General features: G+C 39.1%; 1 protein-coding gene across 1 annotated transcript; it reads right to left on the minus strand.

Moving 5' to 3' along the window:
* Nucleotides 1-583: 583 nt before the first annotated feature.
* On the minus strand, nt 584-18,973 carry rnf122 (ring finger protein 122). The gene is made up of 6 exons (XM_078251023.1): nt 18,595-18,973; nt 11,958-12,114; nt 4,499-4,544; nt 3,846-3,887; nt 3,578-3,660; nt 584-2,420 (listed from the first exon to the last, which is right to left on the minus strand). The coding sequence occupies exons 1-6, from the start codon at nt 18,617-18,619 to the stop codon at nt 2,306-2,308; spliced, it is 468 nt and encodes a 155-aa protein (XP_078107149.1). The 5' UTR covers nt 18,620-18,973; the 3' UTR covers nt 584-2,305.
* Nucleotides 18,974-19,605: the final 632 nt, after the last annotated feature.

The following is a 19,605-nucleotide window of genomic DNA, read 5'->3' on the forward strand; positions in this document are numbered from 1 at the left end:
GCTTATTCTTTTCCTTCTTTTTTGTCTCCTTTTATTCAGTTTTCTTATCTTTTTCTCATGGGTGTCATTGCCTCAGGCCGCCCCCAGACGTTCAGGAGGGGGCTGGCCCTGCAGCTCATCCCTTCTCATATCGTCCAAACCCTCTGGGAGGTAGCCAGTCCATTAGCTTTTTAATGATATATATATATATTTTTTTTTATTATCAGAAGAAGTCACCTTTTGGCTTTTTTCCCTATTATCTGAAATTTTTAGTATAACCAATTTATAGAAATAATAATCATATTATATTGATCAATAATAAAAAATTAAAAAAAAGAATTAATTTCAGCCCTAAAGAAGAAGACAAAAGACAGTAAAGAAGACAAAATTTTACTTTTTTTTTCTCATTAAATACGAACAATTTTAAATTTAAGAAGGAAAAGTAAGTATTTGGTTTAATTACTTCATCATTGTTCGGCTTTGAAGAGTCAAAAGCCAAAAAAGGTTGAGTGATCTATATAGAATAATTTAATACATTTTCATACAGTATTTCACCTGATAATGGCACCAGACACATCACTACCAAGAAATAAACAAGGGAAGCTGAACAAAACAGACAACTGTATTTATTATTGTTTGAAGTTATTTACATCTGTTTGGATTAGAAAATGTGGAATGTGGCCAGAATCAGAGTAAAGAAATCTCTTCTCGACATTTTCTTTTTTTTTTTTCTTTTCATGGAACGCAGACTCATGTGAATTCAACAGCCTCACATGTCGGTGTTTGGCTTTTAATTACAGTGCAGGAGCCTTCTGTATCTGGGCAATGTGCTTTTGTGAGTTTTGTGCTCAATTTTAGGCAGTGTTTCGCTTTCTGAATAGCTGTTAATCACACACACACACACACACACACACACACACACACACACACACAAACACACACAACAAAACTATGACTGAGGAATGCAAAAGCAGAATCATCAGCAATAATTCCACAGAAATGTAGGAAATGAGATATAAGTTGCTTCCCAGATGAATTCATAGAACAACACCGAGGCTGTGCACTGCTGCTTCCCGTCTCTTCAGATGAAGCAAATTCTCAGATACTTCACAGACTTTTATAAAAGATTCACCACACATGAAAACAAGTGCTGCATCCAAACCTTAGTCTAACATTTTAGAATAACAAAGGCTGTTTGTTTTTATGTGAATTTAAAGTGCTGTATCTAAAAAAACATTAACATATTACAACAAATAACCAAACTGTTACAGAGTAAGGCAGGACACGTCAGTTGCTTTCATCTATATTAACACAGTAAAAACATGTCTGAACAATAAAACATCCCAGTGGGGAAAAACTACACGTAGAACACATGATATCACTATAGAGGTGGGCACCGACATGAATTTTACACATCAGTATCAGTTTCGCATATCAGCAAAAAATTATTGGTTTGACCTGATGGAAATACTGATTACTTTGCTACATGTGGATTACAGCTTGAGCTGCTTTATGAACAATTTAGGTCCCACTGATGACACCTGAATCCACCTTTTCCATAATGTCTTTAGCCAGTGTGACTTCAATTCATAATCTTAAGCACAAATCTTTTTTTATGTTTTTAATTTCCTTGAAAGCTGTTTTAATCAACCCTGTCTGTGTCTTCGCCACAGTATTATTTAATCTCTTCTGGACGTTATTATTTTTTTTTTTAAATAAACGCTAAGAATTTACTGTGTTGTTAGCAGTGTACCTTCTGTCAACACGTTCTTGTGTGAGGGGATGTTGAAATATAATTTTCTCTGTGGCTTTGTGTTCAAACTTCTTGTCTGAAAGAATTTAGCAATAGTTTAAATAACCTCAGCCAATATTGATATCATTTCATATCCGTGACCACAGTGACATAAACGCTCATACATGCTCAGAGGGGATCAGTGCCTCCTGCCCAACGCTGTCATCCTTCAACACTCACTTGTCCACAACGGCGTGAAAAATGAAACACTTCTTCAGTGGTGCCATTAACCTGACTGGAGGCAACAAGAGAAGATGTGACGGAGCGGGTGAAGAGGGGGATCTTGAAAGAAGAGGGGTGGAGTGATGTGTGAGTGGCTGGAGATAATCTCTCAGACGCCTCAAAGTGATGTGTTGCCATCTCTGAGATGGTTGCTATGCAACGGCATCCTTCAGACCCTTTCTCCTGGTGGTGACCAGGTTACCCCAACGGTGTAACAGCATAACAGTGTCCCTCTTCTGTTGGTCGCTAACTTATATCAGCTGGTCTGGCCGGGGCGCCGCCATCCCACCCAGGCTGGCAGGAGCTGAGAGGTTACACCAGTTCATCCAAAAGAGTCCCTATACTGTGGTGCTGCTCAGGGGGGCCTGCTATGGGTTTGTTGCACATGGGGCAGACGCAGCGCACCTCCAGCCACTTTACCAGACACCTGGGCAGAAGATCACAGACAGCAGAGGAATAAAAAGAGAACATACAACATGAGATCATGATTCCTTTCACTCATTTGGACATATTTCACTGATCAAAGCAAAAGCCATATTTTACTTTAGTAAAAGTAGCAATACCACACCAAAAGAATCCTCCATTGCAAGTAAGCGTCCTGCCTTCATGGTTTCAATTAAGTTAAAGTATTAGCAGCAAAACATAACTTAAAGCTTTAGTGCGTAACTTTTTTTAAATTAATGAACGTCCGTTACATTCAAGCCATTGCCAAATGAGGGGGGGCGCCTGGGTAGCTCACCTGGTAGAGCATGCACCCATATATAGAGGTTTACTCCTCGATGCAGCGGCCGCGGGTTCGACTCTGACCTGCGGCCCTTTGCTGCATGTCATTCCCCCCTCTCTCTCCACTTTCATGTCTTCATCTGTCCTATGAAAATAAAGGCCTAAAATGCCCAAAACAATTACATTAAAAAATAATTCCTCATGAGGGCAACAGAAACTACGCACTATAGCTTTAAAGTATCAAAAGTAAAAGTAGTTAGTAAGAGTCTTTTTATTTGCGTCTACAATTGGACTTATAAATAATAAATATTGTTATACACTTCCAATTAATCTATTCTTATTAAACTGCAGGTTGAGAGCGACGGCTTAAACTGGCATCTGGTTTCCAAACAATCTGGAAGACTATTTTCATGCTTAGATTTCTCTCCCTTTTTCTGCTTCCAACTGCATCAGCTGACTGAGGGTATTCATGTTTTTCCATTTAATCAATAGGAGTGTTGTTACAATCTCTGTAAGCTACATTTTCAACTATTCCTGTTGTGCACACTAAGTCAAATAAATCCATTTCCTTATTCTATGCCTCTCTTTCATTTAGTCTCTCCTGATTGATATTGATATAAAAAACATGCTAAAAATCAAAATTTTAGACAACTAATAAACATCAGGAATGCTTCCCTTAGCACTAATTCTCCCAGCCGTCTGGCTGGTGCATGCTGGGATACGCTATCAACCAAAGCTATCTGTGTAATTTCTGTAATCACTGAACTTCAAAATCAAAATCATGATCATTTTCCAGTCCATGTGGGTGCAAAGTGGTAACAAGAGAAAGAGAAAGACTCCACTGTGCTCTCCTGAACTCACTTCCTGTGAAAAGCATGTTGGCATGGCAACACTCCCAGCTCGTCTTTCACTTTGAAGTCCTCCAGACACACGGCGCACGTTTGCTGCGTGAATGACAGATAGGACGGAGTGAGGACGACAGTCATTTGATGAAATTATAATGCATAATGTTTGCGTTTTTTGTTTCACATTAAGTTTTAAGGGACAAAAAGTCAACATTAATTAACATGAAGTTTTTAGCTGTGTGTTTACGTGCAGAAATCAGTGCAAATGTAAATCACATCCTTACCCCATGAAGATTCAACTTTTTTGGATCTCCTTTTAAAACCACCTGGTGCAGTAACAAAAACAAAATATGCGTAAGAGAGATTCGTTATTTAAGATATTTGGACCTTTAAGGGTGCTTGAAGGTCCCATGACATGCTGCTTTTTGGATGCTTTTATATAGACCTTAGTGGTCCCCTAATACTGTATCTGAAGTCTCTTTCCCGAAATTCAGCCTTGGTGCAGAATTACAGCCACTAGAGCCAGTCCCACAATGAGCTTTCCTTAGGATGTGCCATTTCTGTGTCTGTAGCTATTGAGGAGGAGTGTGTGTGTGTGTGTGTGTGTGTGTGTGTGTGTGTGTGTGTGTGTGTGGGGGGCGCAAGGTGGAGAGTGTGTGACCTTGACCAACTGCCACTTTGCTCGTTTGAAAGCCATGATGCCTCTCTCTAATGGGTGGGCCAAATTCTCTGGGCGGGCAAAGCAGAGAAAGGGGAGGTAACCTTCTTCCTTATGACATCATAAGGAGGAGATTCCAGATCGGCCCATCTGAGCTTTCATTTTCTCAAAGGCAGAGCAGGATACCCAGGGCTTGGTTTACACCCATCGCCTTTTCTAGCCACTGGGGGACCATAGGCAGGCTGGGGGAACGGGAAATATACTAGCATCAGACTTTACCTCTCTGTATCCAAACCGCTCACTCTGGGCTTGGTGTCGTAGTTTGCTGTGGATCAATAGAGAAACACATTAATAAATAACTTTGTTTACAAGTTGGATAGCCTTCAATCAACCATACTTTACATGTACTTATGTTCAAAGTGATGAAAAAATGATTCAGATTGTTTACTTAAGTAAAAGTAGAAAATCCTACATTAAAATAAGTCAGTGATGAAATTGTACATAAATACAGTTTTGAGGTACTTTACTTTAGTATTTCCATTTCATGATACTTACACTCCACTTACTCAGAGGGAACTATTGTACTTTGTACATTTATTTGACATCTATAGTTACTCATTACTTTGCAGAATGTGAATTTATATACAAATCATAAGTGATCATCATACAAAATATTTGTAATAAACTACCCAACAGTTAAAATTAGCATCCCCTCGACCAACTAGAACAAAATGCTACTCACAAGCATCATTAAAAATAATTAAATAATATAATGTATAATAAGATAGCACTCATGGAGGACATGTTTCTCTGCATTAGCTTTCATTTTGATATTTGAAGTACATTTTTCATAACTATTAATGCAGGACTGCTTGTAACAGAGTATTGTTTTAATAAATTGATCATAGGTTATGTATGCAAAATCTTAATCTGAAAAGCAACTCGTAACTACATCTGACAGATCAATACAGAGGACTAAATGCTACAATATGTTGAAATCTGAAATGTAGTGGAATAAGTATGACGTACTGTGGCATTCAAAGTACGGTAAACTATACTTAAGGTCATATAGTACAGTACAGTACATGAGTAAATGTACTTAGTTCCACCACTTTCCACTTGTTTATTAAGAGATGAAGATGTCTGTATTCATTTTAAGCTCAGTTTAACCGGAGTTCAACAGCAGGTCATAGGAGAGGCTGAGATTTTAAATTTGTGTGGTTAAATTATGGGTCTGTGTGTAACAGAAGCTGCGTAATTGCATGGTAAGCTTTGATTATTAACTCTTTTCAAACACATCCACAGACAAATACATGTTCCCCTGCAAACACACACACACACACACACACACACACATTGTTCACACACTGAAGTAACTACACGCAAATGCTAACACACACACTTCCATGCACATGTACACAATCACGGTTAATGAGTATGTTGCGTCTTTGAATCCCTGCACCACCCTTATAGCCAACAATAGAGAGATCTTTATCACTTGGCGAGCTGCGTCTGTTCAGGCGGTTATTTTTGGCCTCCTGTTTTTACACACCTAAACAAAGACACAAATGTCTATCACTGTCTGTGATTTGAGCCTGAAACTAAATGCAGTGAGAGCATGTGAGATGAAAGATGAATGTTTATTTGTGATCATATCCCCCCTCAAAAAAATCAAAAAAAGAATTATATCTCGCTGCTAAAGTAAGGAAATGACAGTTATTCGTTGTGTTTGTCACTTGGTTTATTGTTTACGCTGATTGCCGCTAACAATCTTCCATGCAGAACAATGTGAGGATACACGTTTTACATGTGTTGAGGTTTCCCATGCATGCCTGTAGAATGATGTTAAGTGGGTGAAAGGGGGGCATGGCGGGGATTTCAGTGTTTCAGCTCAGCTATTGTGCCCGGTCTGCAAGAATAGAAAAATCCTCATATATTGACCAGTTCTTATTGTATGAAGTAACAAAGAATTCAACAGGTGTGAATGATATAACGATAGATGCAGAAGCCTTCCAAACAAACCACCGCTTTTCCTTTCATGGATACATTTTAACAGACTTTATTCAAACACTATATCCTTGGAAAACAATGTGCGAGGTTGCTAATGTTTACTAATGTGACGTTTATAATATGCCATCTTGCAATTCATTTAGTTTCCTGCTTTGACATGTACAGTTTCCATTTCATGATATCTTTGATTTAAAGATGCAGAAATCCACAAAGCAACAGCTGGAGCTCAGATTGGTCGGACTTTATTTATTATTTATTTATTACAATTAAATACAGTAAAAGTCTATAATTATCCCAGTGCTACACTTCAGACTCATAACAATGATTTCACATTTATTGTTCTAAGTAAACTCTTTCAGCGTTACAGAGACACACTTTTTTTTTTCACAGATTTAACTAATTTAATCTCTCTCTCTCTCTCTCTCTCTCTCTCTCTCTCTCTCTCTCTCTCTCTCTCTCTCTCTCCTGATAAGCTGCTGATAGAAGATTATCTCCAGCCTTCCCTTTCTGCTGCTTTACCAAACTAAAACCACTTCTTGGAATCTTGGTCTGCTTTCCAGGTAAGATAGTATCTGTATGACTATTTACAGCTTCATATTACTGCATGGGGATGTGAGAAGCACTTCTAATTATTAGAAGTTTGACCGAACACACTAACCAGTCATGTTTCAAGTTGTTGGCTAATGAACAACCGTGTTAAAGGTGCAATATGTAATACTGACAGCTAGTGTTTAAAATAGTTACTGCAGTACAAATTAAAAATACTGGAGAGAGTCGTCTCCCCCGCCCCCTCCTCCCCAGATCCGAAGTTCACGGAGGTTGCCATGCTGAGACCGCAGCATCCATAGTCTCGCTTTGCAAGACCCTCCTCCAAAGCACACTAAAGAAGCATCCACAACAGCTTCAAATAACTCAATATTGTCGGCTACGGCCGCTGAACAGGCTACACGTTGTAACCAGCCGTGGCCCGCCTGCCTGGTCCTCTGGTAACGTTAGCAGGGTTAGCATAGCGTCTCAATTTGTTTTTGCAAGTTACCAACTCGGGTACTCTAGCTATATAATTCAATGTGAGCACACAAATGTTGAAATGCCATAAAATGCCCGTCCCTTGTAGCCGTGATAAGCCGTGATTAGCCAACTCGGCGTCCTTTTGGGCTCTAAGCTGTCTTCTATTTACCCGGGGTTTATCAGCTGGTGGAGGTTGAGTACATTTTAACTGCTTTATATACTGTTGGATAGTTTAATCTATATCACGTTACCATATTTTTTTCAAATCATTCATAATTTATTTTTTCAATTCATTCATTAATTTAAATTATGTTTTGTTTGTCAAATCTAAATCTGTAAAATAACTAATGGTATCAGATAAATGAGTGATGTTAAAAGTACATTTCATTTTGAAAGAATAAAACTGAAATACTCAAATTAAAGTACCGCAAAATTGTACTTAAATAGGCCTCATAGAAATAAATGTTTTGTTCTCAAAGCACCTCTCTTACTTCTAGCTGCTGTGCAACTCCTTAAACTGAATACAGACCTGTTGCTGTTAGAGCACATTGGGGTATAATTAATTAAAGATGTGATATTTTTGGTGTGTGCTTTTGGCACGCTTGTTGTTTTGCACTCTTGTACAATGCAGGTACTGCTGTGTACACCCACTGAAAATCTTCTGCAGATCTCAAGGCTTTTTAGAAAACTTGATATTATTGCTTTGTATGATGAAAGGACATCTCACTGTGACATCTCACAGTCAAATATAGAGTCCGATTTTTAAGTGCCCCAAACTCCCTGACACACGATTTAGAGCGAGCCTGTCTGAGTGGATAATAGGAGGCTTGCCCCTAACAGAGAATGGCATTCATCACTCAGTATTCATCTGAATAATCAGCCAGTCTATAAATGAATTCACAAGCACACTCCTACCCAAGACTACCTTCAGCATGTTAATGAGGCCGAAAGGAAGTGACTCATTGGTTATGATTCATAGGCTAGTGCTTTAAAGAAACAGGAAGGATCCAAGCTTTTCTGACAGAGTTGATGGTCAACTTAGTGCTGAGATCAGGCCAAACAAAACATTCATGATTACAGAAATGTGCCTGCAAGGTTTTCTTTTCTCTAGGTAATGACTGCAATGTTAAATAATCTCAGAAATTTGAAAATACGCTCTACTACTACTACTACTACTACTACTACTACATTAATGCCTGTATTCTGTCTTTTAAAATAGTTCCTGGGTTTGCCTGTGAGTTAAAACAAGGGAATTCAGTGTCCCTCAAAGTAATTGATCTCCAAATACAGACTTTAACCACTTAATATTGGGCAAAATTCATCCTGTCACTTTCTCAAAGTGTGTTTTTAATGAAAGAAATATCAATTTAGTAGCTTTTTTCAGATACCATTTATTAGATCTTGGCCGTTTTAAACCATATTTTTAACCGGATGGAAGATTTTAGTCATCGGACGTCTGGATCTAAAGTTATCAAAGCAACAAGCTTTAGCAGCAGCCCCTCCACTGACAAGCCCAACAGCGTTGGAGAAACACAGATTTTTAACGTGTAACTGCTTTATTCAGTGTTTTTACCGATTTTAATCACTGTTTTGGAGACACAGACACCTCTGCGGATAATCTTGCTCCCAGTAAAAACATCCTGAACGATGAACACTAAAGGAATCCTAACCAGGAGAAGCTGACTGCAAACCTAACCCACGACGTCACCAAACTGCATCTTTTGATATTGTTTTTATTGAAAGACCCCTAGCGGCAAAATAAATCCCATATTGTATGTTTAAACCTGCAATAACTAATTTGTTGGCCACTTGGGAGCAGCAGAAACAAGTTAGGAACACCGGTAACACTTCATAATAACTACACACTATGAAGCATTAGTTAAATATCAGTAAATACTTCATTTATAAAGCATTGTTCCTACATTATTACACATTAGTATGGTATTTATAAGCAGTTATGAATGTTTTATTCTTGATTAATAATCTCATCTTTAATGTGTTTAATGATTGTATTTTCATACTTTATGAATGATGGATTCACTATTACATAAATTACAAGCTCATTAAGAAAGTGTAAGTAAATGATGAGCAAACTATTTAGATATACATTTATGCATGTATTCACGCATATAATGATTTAGACATACACTAATGGTCAGTTATTGTGTTAATATATGTTTTATAAGCACTTTGCAATTCATGATTAATTCAGGTAGTTGCAAAGCTTTCACTCGTTAGTTAAGTATTTTGTGTGACCTCATCTCAAGTGAGGAACACTAATTAATACTGCAATTCATGATTAATTCAGGTAGTTACTCGTTAGTTAAGTATTTTGTGTGAGCTCATCTAAAGTGAGAAACACTTATTAATACTGCAATTAATGATTAATTAAGGTAGTTACTGCAACTGAATAAACTGTTTAAACTGATTTAAAGTAATTTAAAAATTGATAGTTTGTCATCTATGTCACTTGGTGCTGCTGCGAGAATTCATTTATATGTAATTATAGTGAAGAATGAACTGCATAGGAGACAAAAGCACAAAATTGAGCAAAAAGCGCTGCATACCTACTGGATACCAGCTACCAATTGTTAGTGACATGGATTTGTATTCTGACTGATCTTTATGTCTCCAGCCATCAGACATTTGTTTTTTTTATTTCTTGACATTTTGATAACAGAGGTAATTCTGACGGCAATTCAAAATCATTTACAACACTGAACATAGCACAGTCAGGTACGTTTCCAAATACAGAAAAAAAAAAAAAAATCAAACCCTACTGCAGGTGTGGGCGTTTCCTTATGATATTTTGAATACTGCAGACGTTTATGTGTGAATTTTTGTGTACTCCCACTGTGTGCTATTCAGTTCGTGTTTACTCTGAGTCTCTCTGCAGTTTTCCTCGCTGCTGTCCTCACACATTGTGATGGGCTGCTTCCTGTTGCCTCATATCCCGTCCTTCAGACACAAACGCCCTCTCAGCACATCAGGGAGTTCACAGTCAACAGCGGGAGAGGTCACCCTGTTTCTATTTTTTTCCTGCCTTCTTCCCTCTTTAACTGTGTTTACACACACACACACACACACACACACACACCCTCCCTACTGTTTTTAGGAATGGCAACGTTGGTCGGTCCACTACTTTGTTGCAGACTGAAATATCTCAGCAACTATTGGATTGATTGCCATGCAATTCAGTACACACATTCATGTCCCCCAGAGGATGAATCTTAATAACTTTGGTGATTCCCTGACTTCTCACAAGTGCCATCATTAGGGAAAAATTTCACTTTGGTTCATGACCAAATACCTGCAAAACTAATGACATCAGCCAAAACACAAAGCACTGCTGCAGTACAGTCATTAGGTGATTTGAGGGGGGATGCCATCCCCCTTGTTAGCAAAATGACCAAAATGCATTGTTAACCTGCCCCATCTCTGAGTCCCGCCCTTCTGTCACTTTCGTCTTGGATGTATAATATTTTCTGAATTATATACTGAACCAAAAGAGTTGTTCATGGGCCGGTTCGTAAGTCGTGGATGAACGAAATTAACAAATCGCTATTGAGTACGGCCTTACAAAGCAGTCTAGTTCTTTTTTCCCCATTTGGTACAATTTGTCTGGGCAGGGCCCCATTTCAGGAAGGAGGTTTCGGTTTTCAGTTCCAGAACAGCTGATTTGTGTTGGTTCAATCAACTCAGAGTAGGTTCACGCGCGTGTACCACCACAATAAAAAGGCAGCATGAATGGAGCCATGATACTACGATTCACCATGGCAACAACCACAAACAATCGGGTCGACGGAAATACTCATGTGCACATACAGCGAGTTAAAAAAACAACACGGCGGCTGCTGCAAAAGAGAGAGAATTTGCGTGGGAGAAAAGTGCTGCTAGAGTAAATGCGTATATTCCAATATAGTGTATATCATATTTAATAAGTAGGCGGTGAAATGATATTGAACCTATAATCTATTTCATTTAGGTGCAATACTGCGGGCGAAAAAGTACTACACCTACCGTAGACCTACATAAAAACTTATGTGACACAAATTATCTGCTGGGATGTAGAGCATGCCCAAGATGGGTGACGTTAGTGATATAAGGACAGATAAGGTTATGCAGCCTAGGCCTAGGCTGCATAACCTTATCGGGGCTTCAACATCATCTCCCGACATATAACACCCTGCGTAGTAAAGCAGCTTCTTCATTAACGGGATTGTCGACAAAAGGAAATGCCATGTTTTAAGACAAAAAAAAGTTTTATAGTCTGCCTAACATGGTTAATAAACCAACACTGTTTTTTTTATTCATGCCGATAACAAACTTCGCTAAAATGCGCCCGATACAGACTGAAGGAATGAATGAGGAAATGAAAGAGCGCTGTGTCAGAGGGAGGAGACTGAGAGAAACTTGAGGTTTCTTGAAGAAAACCTGCTCCCGTCCAGGTTAGGTTCACAGGCTCAGGTACCATAGTAACTGACTCTGAGGTGAAGTTACCTCTCTTTCTGAAACAGAAAACCCAGAGTTTCCCTCATCTCAGGGTTAACAAACTCAGAGTTTTCACTAAACCTGCTTTCTGAAATGGGGCCCAGATCTGAACACAGAAATAATACTCGAACCAGAGCAAAGAAGGTATAGGTTTGAAAACACCCTTTGTCTTTTTTCCCCACACATTTCTTGTTTTCAATCACATATTTCTGTTTTAGTCACCCCTCACCTGATGAAGTAACAGCAGAAGATGAGGCTCAGGATGAAGACAAAGATGCCTGTCCCAAAAATGACCATGTAGATGTTAAGAGGCAGGTCCTGGAAGGTGATGGGCGGCATGGTACACGACTTGTTGGAGTAAACCAGTCCCAGACCACAGAAGCACCCTAAACAAAGACAGAGGGAAGATTTTAAAATATATTTACAAGAAGACGTATGCTAGAAAAGGCAGAAAAATTATGGTCTGACACTACTACCTGCAATGTCTCCAAACACAACTGAATGCAACTGTACATATAATTTAAGTACTCTACTATTCATGGACAGCTGAGGGTCAGACCTGCAGCTGTGTCCGCCCCTAATGGCAGTTAGAAATTGTAGCTTTACACACACACACACACACACGCACGCACGCACGCACGCACGCACACACACACACACACACACACACACACACACACACACACACACACATGCACAGACACAAAGGCTGAGGGAAAGAGGTAGAGAAAGACAGCCACTGCACTTTCCTGTGATGGCAAATGAGTCCTTTTCAATGTTGTACTTGTACATGAAAAACACTCTGCAGTATCCAAGCAACATGGTTGTATCTCTTATAACGCAGCGGATCCACACTTATTTGTCTCAAATGTCAGTGTAGTTTAAAGGCACAGATGAGAACAGTTAGCAATAGATGAAAAAGATTATATTTGCTCAGACCTCTTTTGTGGAATTTAAATTATGATGATTTGAATGATTAAATCTAGTTCATCAGTTTTCCACTCACACTCCAATAATCAGTGAGTGCAATTTGATTAAAAGGGCAGCATAATAGCTCATTTTTTTCAGATATCTGTATTCTTGTACAAGGAGGTGATTCATACAGTATACACTAAAAATGACATTTTCATGTCTTAAACTGAGTGCTTTTAGGGAGAACTTTGCAGTGTGATCCAATCCAAACAGATGGTATTCCCATTAAAGGTGCCCCCCTTTGTCTCATCCTTCATGCTGTGACGATACACTCCTGTGTGTGTTTCTTCTACCATGAAATAGATTATTACTGTAGCACTGTTGTCTGCAGTCAAGGTCAGAGGTAGAGAGGCGGGGGAGGGGGAGGATTGAAGAACAAATGTGGCCATAACCATTGGACATGTTGCACTATGTGCGCAGTGTACAGTATTTGATGCAGTGTTTGTCTTATGTTACTTATCATGTATAAATAAATTGAGAACCATAATTTCCCAAATCTCAAAGAAGAAACTAATGCAGAGAAACAGTCGTAGATTAGATAGACAGAGAGAACACTTGTTTTTTGTGTGTCTGCATGAGTAATGAGAAGTCAGTATCTGCCTGTGAGAGGGGGCTTTGTGAGATCGGGGTCACACTAACTCAGTGAGTGATAGTGAATCAGAGCTAACACAGGACACATCGCAGTCTGCTGATATGAACCCCTCCACATTACAACAGGAAAAGGAGGCTGTGTGCGTCAGAAGGTCAAGGGAGTGAAAGTTTTCATTTTGATCAAACACTACAGCAGCTGATTGAGTGAAATCATTGAAATGTACTGTTTAATCATACAGCAATAGAGAAAGTCTTCCAAGCCACACGGCAGCAACTAATCTTATGGTAGAAACAAACTGTACTGTATGAAATTGCACAGTTAAGACCTTTGCCAGAAACAAATTCCCCTTTCTTATTTTGGTATAAAGTCTGTATGTTCTTCCTGTGTCTCTGCTGCAGTTTCCTTCCACAGTCCAAATACATGCAGGTCAGCTGGAAACCCTAAATTGCTTGTAGGTGTGAATGTGTTTTCAGCATAGACTGTATAAAAGAAGTGGACGTGCCCACTGTGACGTCACCCATTTTTTTGTGGGCTACTGTTTTGAAGCCTAAAGTTGGCATGTTGGCCATTACCATCTTGTTTTATTAAGAACCAGAAGTGACCATATTTGGAGGGTGAAGAGGGTGGAACTGGGGAGGAGCCCTAAGCTAAACGCTAAGTTACCAGTTAACACTAGCACTAACTAGCTAGCTTGGCTAGCAAGGTGCAACCGAACGCTGAACAAGACATTTTTAATAAAGATGAAAACATCGACAACACCCAAAAACAAGTTCACAGCCATTTAAATGTCATGGATAGGCGTTGCTAAGACACTATCCTGATTGAAAGGTCGCTGTGGTAGCGACTTGTCAATCACAGGGTAGCCACGCCTTAAAGCATGTCCTGCTTTTTCATCTATTTTACTCTAAACGGGACCATAATTTACAGAATTAACATTATGCTGTATGTAGAAGACTTGAAACTAGCGATTGAGGCCATAAACGTTTATGCAAGCGGACCTCTTTTGGCAAGCAGTGCAGTCGCCCCCTGCTAGCCATTAGTAAAAACGCAGGTTTAAGGCACTTTCAGACTGGCTTCTTTTTTCATTTTTTGGATGACTAAATGGAAGAATGGATGAATGCCAAATGGATGCATGAATATATAGAGGGGTAGATGTATGGTCAGATGGACAGATGGAAGCATGAATAGATGAAGAGACAGACTGGTGGATGGATGGTCAGACAGATGGATAAAAAAAACATGAATGGATGAAATAATGGACGGTTGGACAGATAGAGGGATGGATAAACGTACAGACGGATGGACAGTTGAGTGGGGAGATGGACAGACGCATGGGAGGATGAATGGATGGACAAATATATAGATGGATGGACAGACAGAGAGATCAATAATCGACAGATGGAATGAAGAATGGAAAGATGGATGAATAGATGAATAGATGGACAGACAGACACATGGATAGATGGACTGAAGGATGGACTGATGAATGGATACATGGACAGACGGACGAAGGGATGGACTCATGAATGAATGGACAAACAAACAAACAGATAGATGGACAAAGGGACAATTAAATGGGTGATAAGAATTTCAAAATGGATAGATAGATGGACAGATAGAAGTATGGATGGATGATGGATGATGGATGGATGATGGACGGGTGGATGGATGTATGGAATAATGAGCAGATGAATGAACAGATGGACGAACAGATGGATTGATGAAAGAATGAAGACCTTTACCAGTTTTATATCCCTGTGATGAGTACTGTTTTGTTGCGGCAAAGTTTTTTTTTATAGATCGTGGTATGTCTAGTCACTCCGGGCGCCAAAGTGACACATTGATATTTCTATTTGACATTTCTCCCCCATCACAGTGGAAATTGGCAGCAGTATGAGAGAATCAATACTTCCCACCTCGTAGTTCCACTCTCTCTGAATGAGCAGTGATGCTCCATTTATCGAGGCTTGTCGATGGCTACCCATTCAAGTTCCACTGCTAGATGACTTCACTAAGTGAGAGGTGATCACTACCAGAGACATGACGTTTGAAAATGAAACACAAACTGAAGGACATGTGTGGGCTGTACATTTAGGATCTTACAAATAAAGAGGTCATTACTTTCTTAAGAAAAATTTGACTTGCCACCAAACAAACTGTAAATTGTTTCAACATTTAAAGATAAATCATCATATTTTCATTTTATTATGTAAATCATATATTTTTACACTTTAAATGTAATTTTGAAGCATTTCTGCAATGCATGGTATGCAATTGTAGTGGAGAATACTAAATACCTTTTGATTTCTGACATATACCCCGATACTATATATATCTGCAATGAGCTAATATTGTCTGATATATTGGCTTATCTCTAGTGGAAACCACTGTATTAAACTATCTAATGGTAACTATATATAAAGTAGCCTAGTTAAAACTAGCTTTATCTTGAACAGCTAAACAGCTCGGTAATAAAAATCTCAATGTCATATAATCATATATCAGTCATGGGGGGCATTTTTCTGCAGAATGAGCACTTTTACTTTTGAAACTGTAAGTACAAATTGCTGTTAACACTTCTGTACTTTTCCTTAGGTAGACTTTTGAAAGACGTACTTTTTCCCTTCCTCATAATGAAAGTAGGTAGAGTTGTGCCAGAAAATCCCTATTCTTACCGAAACATATGTTGGATATCAGCCGTCAGAATCAACTTTTCAAAAACCCAACATGCAGCATGTCATCATGCGTCATCATAAAATGTAAAACTCCCTTTAGGTGTTAGCTCCTCCATAGACATGGATGTGAATATGCAAAAAACAGACAGATATGTAGATGTAGACCTAATGTTCTTCATCATCTTTACATCGTGTCAAACAATCTGCTTCACAAAGACAAAGACAAAGAGACACACACAGCGGGGGGGGGGGGGGGTTGGTATATGTTTCTATTCATGTCACTGCACAGCTGATGGCTCAAATCACCTGTGAAGCTGCTGCAGACTCACTAACCACATATGGGTCATTTGTTTTCAAGTCTTTGTGTGTGTGTGTGTGTGTGTGTGTGTGTGTGTGTGTGTGTGTGTGTGTGTGTGTGTCTGTATATGTGTGTCATGTTACGACTGTCTGTATGGCTCGGCGCTTACATCTTCCTCCTCCACCTTTGTATGAATGGAGAGCAGACAGCTATATGTGGCATATGGCTTTGGGTGGAGCCCTGCATGACCACTGACCTATATATTGGCACACTCAGGAGGCAACCCGTTGCCATGGCGCCAAGAGTATCAGATGCAGGAAAAAAGGATGAAGGCTATAGCAAAAGTTCTCATTTTGAGAAAATCTGAGTCAGTCGTATTGAGTTTCAGCTGTCAGACATATTGTCGTGTTGTTGTTTAAAAATGAAGGAAAGTCCCTCAGTGATTTGATAGAGCTGGAAAATACCTCGACATAGCTCCTATGAGATGCCTCGTAGGGTTTTGTCCTATATACGCCATGTTCACACAAAGCTGCTTCTGCCGCTGCTGCTGCTTGCATTTAAGACAGACCTTCTCATAAAATATTCAACGGTTCACATTGGGGGGGGGGAACACTCAAGCATGCCTGCATGACTGCTGCTGCTGAAGAAGGTTGGGTCCAAAAACTCCCAATTACATGTATGAAAGTGCTACTATGCCACGTATAAACGCTGTAGGCATGATCACAGATACACTGATACACAGAGCTGAGCTGTGGCTGCATCAGGCTTCATTTTTCCAGCAGAATGTCATTCTTTGATACTGTGTGTGTGTGTGTGTGTGTGTGTGTGTGTGTGTGTGTGTGTGTGTGTGTGTGTGTACTATTCCCCTATGAATAACAGGGGAGTTGAGCAGCACAAAGGGAGTAATTGTTCTTGTCTGAACACCACCAACAGTCTACCAAGGAGGCTGCTGTGGTTGCTGCACTCAAATAGGCAAAGCCAGAGAGAAAAATAAGTTGACTAATCCATCATCTTTACCAGGTCTCACCCTGACAATTAGGCACTGACACTCCATTTCACTGCCATGAAAGGATTAATTTTGTTTAGGCCTGAAGATACATCTCCGGACACAAACAGCAGTTTTCAAACAAGACAAAGAAAGTTGTTCAGACAGATTATTGGTCAAGGCCGGGAAGAGTGTAAGTGAGAGACTGCAGATAGAGTAAGTAAGTCTAAACGAGATTACCCAGAGAGACAAAATGTTACATAGAGAGCACAATGACTGACTGACCTTGAGGCTCTCAATTAGAAGTAATTTAGATTGAAATTAAGGATTCAATTGATTAGGCACTCACTTATTCTACCAGTCAATACAAAAATTGATTAAACATTCAGATAACTACTGTTTTAACACGTTGTTCACTGCAAAAACACACCCTTTTAAGGAATATTATTAGAATATTACTGTAGGTAACTTAAAACGCAATCAATAAGTGGGTAACACTTCACTTAAACACTTCTATTTAGCATTTATAAGCAGTATACAATGCATGTAATAAATGGTTTATAACACACTGTAACTATTATTTTCATTATCAATCAATTAATCAATTAATTTGATGAATATCTTCTCTGTTAATCATTTCAGCCCAATGTAAAAGCTTGCTTTTTTTAATCAACAGTCCAAAATCCAAATATATTCAGTTTACTGTCATATATGACAAAAAAAGATTCAAATCATCACATTTGAGAAGCAGTAGCTGTTAATAGTAGCTGATTAATTTTATATCAATAGACTAATGGCGTTATCTACTCCAGCTCCAAAGGCAGATAATAAAGACATGTTTAAGTGTTTATTATTTTACAGTATTAGCCAGCAATTATAACTCATATGAAGACATATTTTACATTATTACAACTTTGTTTAACCATATTGCTATTCATAAAGTTGTTGACAAACACATTTATAAACATTCAGTCTATATACAACTACTCAGGGCTAAAACTTTCTAAAACTATTATAGGGTGTTATAAACCATTTATGAAATGTTTATATAGGATTACTGGTTATACATTCTAAATAGGGGGTGCTAAAAGTGTGTGTAGGACACTTTAAAGTCACAGTTCAGCACCACACAAGTCAAGTGATTTTGTTTTTCTTTAGTATGAGGTGCAACACATTGTCTTTTCTGACAATAGAAAAGTCTAAATTTAGAAAATACTGGAGTGACTCAGAGACTACAATCTTGCTCTATAACATGACTGCCTCGACAGATTCATTCTATTTAAAATAACAGGCTGTTCGGCACATTGTATCACAGAGGCCTAACAATATAAAATGACTGCTCACCGTTACACCACTGAAACGGGTGCATCAATGCACCAGAGGGAGTCCTTGTCGGCGGGATCCGATTCGTGTTTACCAACAATCCGCAGCTGCCCGTGCAGATGGATGACCGCAATTAAGTGCCCCGAGTAGAGTAACTGACAGTCTGCCAGCAGTGTGAAAGGTGAACGAGACAATGGCACCTGTGAAAAAGACGAATAAAAAGGTGGATAAAAGGCGTTTTGTCGAAAGTTGAAGCGGGGTTATGTCACATTATTTGGCTCATCCCTGCGCGTTGAAAAAAGGAGAAGTGGTGATATGGATTTTCCCCTTCTTCTTCTTCTCCTCCTCGCTGTGGTTCTTTTAGCTCTGTTATTATTAATAGACGGCATAACACTGACCCAGCAGCAGCATCTGTGTGAGAAACTAGAGCACTGGCTGGATTTGCCTACTCCCGCCCCCGCAGACGCTACTGACGTGAGGGGAGACCAATCGGCTGGCCGCCTGGGTCTGTGTGTGTGTGTTGCGACGGCCTGCGTGTGTTTTCTGCCATCATATTTCTTATTTTCTTATGCATGTGTGTTTTACAGGCTAAATAATTACTAAGAATCAAAAATACTGAGGTCATGACTCCAAGTACTCTTTCCTACAGGGCCGGATTACCCCTCTATGGGGCCCTATAGTGCAAAACTTACTGCTGAGCCCCTATGGAGCCTCTTTTCTCCTACACTTTCTATGCATATTTGTAGGTGGCTCTAAACTAAATATATTTTGGGTTTTGGACTTTTGGGTGGACGAGACATTACTTTGGGCTTAAAGTATGATGTTTCATAATGTTGTCACTGTTTTTTAGACCAAACAACAAGATGAAATAATAACTAATTATTAAATGAATCAATAATGTAAATTATTAGTTTCAGATTATGATTCAGATGTCATGATTATTGGTTGGTGGTTTGATTAAGCTCTATTTTATTTAGGTGTATGCAACTAAACTAAAATAATAAGGCAAATAACCAAACAATCATAATTCAT

Source organism: Sander vitreus, chromosome 5, assembly GCF_031162955.1.
Source record: "Sander vitreus isolate 19-12246 chromosome 5, sanVit1, whole genome shotgun sequence".
NCBI classification, from domain to species: domain Eukaryota; kingdom Metazoa; phylum Chordata; class Actinopteri; order Perciformes; family Percidae; genus Sander; species Sander vitreus.

Coding starts and splice junctions, on each gene's coding strand:
- rnf122 (XM_078251023.1), bottom strand. CDS start 18,619: ATGCACCCGTTTCAGTGGTGTAACG. Junction 12,115..18,594: donor CCCGTTTCAGTGGTGTAACG/GTGAGCAGTCAT, acceptor GTCTTTGTTTAG/GGTGCTTCTGTGGTCTGGGA. Junction 3,661..3,845: donor AAAAGTTGAATCTTCATGGG/GTAAGGATGTGA, acceptor TCATTCACGCAG/CAAACGTGCGCCGTGTGTCT.